The 6,002-nt window shown below is 52.4% G+C and overlaps 1 protein-coding gene across 1 annotated transcript; it reads right to left on the bottom strand.

The window, feature by feature from the left end:
* Positions 1–301: 301 nt before the first annotated feature.
* On the bottom strand, positions 302–3,801 carry LOC121026295 (uncharacterized; the record flags this gene model as incomplete). The annotated part of the gene is given in 4 exon segments (XM_040469159.1): positions 302–587; positions 1,041–1,465; positions 1,538–2,835; positions 2,838–3,801. Coding segments are annotated over 4 exon segments (2,724 nt in total), but the record flags the coding sequence as incomplete, so codon positions are not given.
* Between the last annotated feature and the right edge of the window lie 2,201 nt (positions 3,802–6,002).

Here is a 6,002-nt window from a genome sequence, read left to right as displayed (position 1 = left end):
GGGGGGGGTCACTCAAGGGCAGGAGGTGTGGTCAAGGTGAAGGACACAGAACAAGATGGAGTCGGCCAGCGTAGGCCCGCCCTTTCATTCCCCCCTTGTCATGTAGCTTCCAGACCCAATCATGGGACCGGCTGCATTTATGGTGACAAGGGGAACAGAGTTTGGAGGTTTATGCAAAGTTCTGGGAAGCAAGTGTCCCTGGGGTGGCTCTGGGAGGTCTGATTAAGTATTGTCCCTGAGCTGGTGTCTATGATCTGCCAGGTGATGTTTTGGGGGGCGTAGGGACTTCCGGCAGCATGAGCAATGACAAGCAGAGTTAACAGAGTTACCAATATCAGGTGGGTCGAATGCGCTGTAGCTTGAGCTTGAGCGGGTTGTGTTGGTCCCGACTGATGGCCCATTGCGTGACGAAGTCCTTCCAGATTGAGGAGGGGTCCGCTGGCCGAGCGTGGGTGTGATGGACCCAGGTTGTGATGCCGTATACCTTGACAGTGGTGGGGGTTGTCAACACCACGATGTAGGGTCCCTTGCAGCACGGCTCGAGGGTCTCTCAGTGGTGCCTCTTGACGTAGACCCAGTCTCCCGGCCTGTACTGATGAGGTGTTGGGATCGGGCCAGCTTCATAGATGGCACGGAGGCGTGGCCAAATGTCCTCATGTGCCCTCTGGAGCCCGCTCAAGGAAAGAAAAAGTTCTTGATCTTTAAACTCAGCAATAAGTTCAGCTCAAAGGCTGGGAATAACAGGGGGTGGCCTGCCAAACATGATCTCATAGGGAGTAAAACCCAGACTGTAAGGAGTGTTTCTAACCCGGTAAAGGGCGTACAGTAGAAGAGTCACCCAGTCCCCGCCAGTCTCCATGGTTAATTTGGTAAGGGTCTATTTTAGGGTTCTATTCATTCTTTCTACCTGTCCTGAGCTCTGGGGCCTATAAGCACAATGTAATTTCTAGTTTGCACTCACCGCCTTGGCTACTGCCTGTGTTACCTGCGAGATAAAAGCTGGTCCATTGTCTGATCCTACCATGGCAGGAAAACCATACCTGGGTAAGATGTCTTCTAGTAGCTTCTTAGCCACCGTCTGAGCCGTTTCATGCTTGGTTGGGTATGCCTCCACCCAGCCAGAGAAGGTGTCTGTAAATACTAAAAGATATTTAAAACCATACTTTCCTGGTTTGACTTCAGTGAAGTCGACTTCCCATTGGGCTCCCAGTCTGGTGCCTCTGAACCTGGTTCCTTTTTTATTTGATGTGGCTCTTGCGTTGGTGAGTTGGCAGGTCTTGCAGGCAGATACAACTTGCTCTATTTTGGTGTCCTGTTGGTGAATCTTGATTCCGGCATGTCGGATTAAGTCTTTTAATTTTCAGGCCCCCATGTGAGTAGACCGATACATGTGTTTTAATATTGAGACTCTGAGCTGGTCTGGCAGCACAAGCTCCTTGTTAGGTGTATACCACCATCCTTTTATCTCCTGGGCCATGGGGAGTTTCTTGATCCACTGTAACTCCTCCTGGGAGTATTTGGGCTGGTCTGGTAAAACTGGGTCTCCCGGGTCCGGTAGTTGTATGGTCATGGTGGGGACTGGAGTTAGGGCTACTGCCTTGGCTGCCTGGTCAGCCTTTCGATTATCTCTAGCTACTGGGTTATCAGCTTTTTGGTGCCCTTGGCAGTGGATAATGGCTAGTTTGGCAGGAAGCCATAAGGCCGTAAGTAGGTTAAGTACCTCCTGCTTATTTTTTATAGTCCGTCCTTCTGCCGTCAGTAACCCCCTCTCCTGATAAATTGCCCCATGAATATGAGCTGTGGCAAATGCATAATGGCTGGCTATGTAGATGTTAAGCCATTTTCCAGCTCCCAGCATCAGTGCCTTGGTGAGGGCTATGAGCTCTGCTCGCTGGGCTGACGTTCCGGAGGGTAGAGCCTCTGCCCATATGGTGTCCGTTTCAGTGACCACTGCTGCACCCGCATACCTGTGTCCGTCTCGCACAAAGCTGCTGCCATCAGTGAACCAAGTAGCCTCGGCATCAGGGAGGGGCCGGTCGGTCAGGTCCGTCCAGAATCCATGTACTTGTTCCAGGATTCCTGCACAGTCATGTAGTGGAGCACCTAGGTCAGGGTCGGGCAGCAGGGTTGCAGGATTGAGGGCTGCACTGGGGTGGAACCGCACTCGTTGAGGGTTGAGTAGGAGGCTCTGGTAATGAGTCATATGTGTATTGCTCATCCATCTATCCAGAGGCTGTTTCAGGACCCCTTCAATGGTGTGTGGGGTCGTGATCCAGATTTCCTGTCCTAGTGTCAGTTTGTCTGCATCCTTGACTAGGAGTGCTGTCGCTGCAATAATTCTTAGGCATGGCGGCCAGCTGGCAGCCACTGGGTCTAGTTTCTTAGACAGGTAAGCCACTGGGCAGTTCCAGGGGCCTAAGGCTTGAGTTAGAACCCCTTTTGCTATTCCCTTATGTTCGTCTACAAAGAGGTGGAAGGGCTTCGTAATGTCTGGTAGGCCCAGGGCTGGGGCACTTAGGAGGGCCTTTTTTAACTGATTAAAGGCAGTTTCTTCTTCTTCAGCCCATTTAAATGTTTTCCCCTCTTTGGTAGCTTCATATAGGGGCCTGGCGATCTCAGCAAAACCTGGAACCCAGAGGCGGCAGTAGCCAGCTGATCCTAGGAATATCCTCACTTCTCTTCGGCAGGTGGGAGTAGGGATCTTTAGGACAGTTTCTCTTCTGGCATCTGGTAACCGCCGCTGTCCGCCCTCCAGGATATATCCCAGGTAACTTACCCGCTCCCTGCATATCTGAGCCTTCTTCACGGATGCCCGGTACCCTAAGGCCCCCAGGTAGCCAGCAGGTCCTGGGTCCCTCGCTCACAGTCTTTGGCCGTGTCGGCAGCAATCAGGATGTCATCTACGTACTGTAGAAGGGTGAGGCCAGGGTGCTCCCTTCTGTACTCACACAGGTCCACGTGTAGTGCCTCATCGAAGATGGTGGGTGAATTTTTGAATCCCTGAGGTAGCCGTGTCCAGGTGAGTTGCCCACTGTAGCCCTCCTCTGGATCATGCCACTCGAAGGCGAACAAGGGTTGGCTCTGGGGTGCCAGTGGCAGATTGAAGAAGGCGTCCTTTAAATCTAGTACAGTATACCAGAACCTGGAGGGCGCCAAGGAGCTCAAGAGAGTATATGGGTTGGGAACAGTTGGATGTATGTCCGGGACCCTCTTATTTACTTCCCGGAGGTCTTGTACCGGTCGGTAGTCATTTGTGTGAGGCTTTTTGACCAGCAGTAAGGGGGTGTTCCAGGAAGACTGGCAAGGAACTAGTACCCCTAGGCTTCGTAGTCTCCAGATGTGTGGCTGAATCCCCTTCCAGGCCTCCTGAGACTTGGGGTATTGTTTGATCCTTACCGGACTCTCTCCTGGCAAGAGCTCTACCAGGACTGGGGTCCTGTGAGCGGCTAGTCCCATCCCGCCCGTCTCTGCCCAAACTGAGGGGAATTCTTGTAGCCATATGTCTGTATTCTCTCTTGGGAGCGCCTCCTGGTGGAGGAGGTATTCATCCTCCAGTTTCATGGTCAGGACCTGGATGGGGTGGCCCTTGCCATCGGTGACCTGAGGCCCCCCTTGTCTGAAAGCTATCTGAGCTCCAATCTTGGTCAGTAAGTCCCGTCCTAACAGCAGGTAGGGGCATTCTGGTATTACCATAAAGGAGTGGGATACCTGGCCCATTCCCAAATCTACTGTTCTTCGGGTAGTCCATGAATACTGGCTCATACCAGTTGCCCCTTGTACCCAGGACTTCTTGCTAGCTAGTTTTCCTTGTGGGGTGAGGAGGACCGAATGTTGTGCTCCGGTGTCGACAAGGAAGTCAATAGGGGTCCCCTCCACTTTAAGAGTTACCCTGGGTTCGGGGAGAGGGTCCGAACCCCGACTCCCCTAATCACTTAGTTCATCTAGCTCTAGGACTTTTACTCGATCAGTGTTGCTTCCCTTCCCGCTGGCCCTTTTTGGACAATCTCGGGCCCAATGCCCTATCTCCTTGCAGTATGCGCACTGGTCCTTCTGCAGCCTCTGCTTCCCCCCCATTGGTGGTTCCTTTACCTTTTCTTGCATCATCTGCCAGCTGCCGGAGACAGCGGTCTCGTTCCTCGGGGAAGTCAGCAGTGGTAGCTAGTAGTATTCTGGCCAGGTCTCGAGTCTGCTTACTGCTGGCAGCTGCCATGGCGTGAGCCTGCTTGTCCTCAGGAGGCTCCCGGTTATTATATACCTTTTCGGCTACCACCAGTAACTCCTGCAGACTTTTTTCTCCTAGTCTATCTATTTTCTATAATTTTCTCCTAATGTCTATGGCCGATTGGTTTACAAAGGCCATGATAACAGCTGCCTTGCTTTCCAGAGCCTCTGGATCCATGGGGGTATAGGTACGGAATGCCTCCATGATCCATTCTAAAAAGGCAGCTGGAGATTCATCTTTTCCCTGTTGTACATTTCTTACCTTGGCCAAATTGGTTGGCTTTCTAGCAGCCATTCGGAGACCCCCCCCCCCCCATTAGAGTCTGGCGGTAGACCCGGAGCCTCTCCTTACCTTCTGCCATGTTGAAATCCCACTGGGGCCGAGTTAAGGGGAAGGAGGCATCTATCTGATCCTGGTTGGTGGTAGGATTCTCATCTGCACCCAGAACTAGTTTTTGGGCCCCATTGAGGATTCTTTCTCTTTCTTCAGTCGTGAACAGGACCTGCAAAAGCTGGCAATCGTCCCACGTGGGCTGATGGGTAAAAAGAACAGAGTCTAATAAATCAATAAGCCCTGCCGGTTTCTCAGAAAACTTAGGATTCTGAGCTTTCCAATTGTAGAGGTCACTAGTGGCAAAAGGCCAATAGTGATGGGGCTGATTCCCCTCCGCGTTTGGGGTCCGGTGGCTCGCAGGGTCAGAATAGTGGAGTCGGCGGCAGAGGCGGATTGCTCCCTCTGAGCCCTTTGTCTGGTAAAGGGCGGGCTTCCCACTGGAGCGTTTCCGCCTCCCGCTCTCGGAACAGAGTCTGCCTCCCCCGGAGGGGGAGGATGGTGTTCTTCCGGCATCCTAGAGGGGTTATACGGGGGAGGAAAAATTAATTCTTCTTCAGTACCCCCCTGTAGGACAGGGTAGAGGGGTGCTGAAGGCTGGGTAAGAATTTTCTTCTTCTTTGTCCCCTGCAAAACAAGAATGGGTTTTGGCTCTAGAGGGAGCGGGTATAGGAAGGGCTTAAGCCAAGAGGGTGGGTCTTCTACAAGGTCCTGCCAAGTGATACTGTAAGGGAGCTGATCAAGATGGCCCGTCTTAGGCCGAGAGATGATACTCCTTACTCGGTGGATGGTAGGGAGGTCTTAGGTCCCCTCTGGTGGCCATCCGACATTGACAGTTGGCCACTCGCTAGAACAAAAAAACTGCAACCAACCCTTTCGGACTTCCACACTGAGGTTGTTAGCTCTTCCCCTCACATCCTTAAAGTGATCAATCATAATACTTAGAGGAGTAGTCTGAGTCTGTCCCATAAGGTCCGTCCAGTAAGTCCACAGAACAAAACAGAGAAACACAAAAACAGACAAACAGAGGGCCCCTAGAAAGTCTTCCAACTCCATGGAAGCAAAACTGAGAGCTAGCTTAGACATTTGAGGGGATTCCACGTCCCTCCAGAAGGGAGGATCGGAACGTCTTCCGAAACTCCCGGCCCGTGGTCCTCCAGTGCGTCCACTTAGACCGCGTCGGGCACTACCAGAATTCCAGAAATGAGCTCATACAGAAGAGACAGAACAAACAGACACTAACCGTGGCCAGTCAGGCTCTCCAGGTCGGGGGTCCCTCGGGGGTCTTGGGGATCCCGGGCCGAGCCCCCAAATGTTATGCCCAGAATTCGTGATCCCCAAATACTGCCAGGGAGCCAAGTCCGATGTAAAAGCAAAAGAGCCTTTATTCAAGCTAGCTCGAACTCAATCCCCTACCTGCACCGACACAGCGGTGAGATACCAGGGAGAG

This window comes from Herpailurus yagouaroundi, unplaced genomic scaffold, assembly GCF_014898765.1.
Source record: "Herpailurus yagouaroundi ecotype Mexico unplaced genomic scaffold, PumYag 69948, whole genome shotgun sequence".
NCBI lineage: Eukaryota > Metazoa > Chordata > Mammalia > Carnivora > Felidae > Herpailurus > Herpailurus yagouaroundi.
This window is presented reverse-complemented; position numbering and strand designations above follow the sequence as displayed.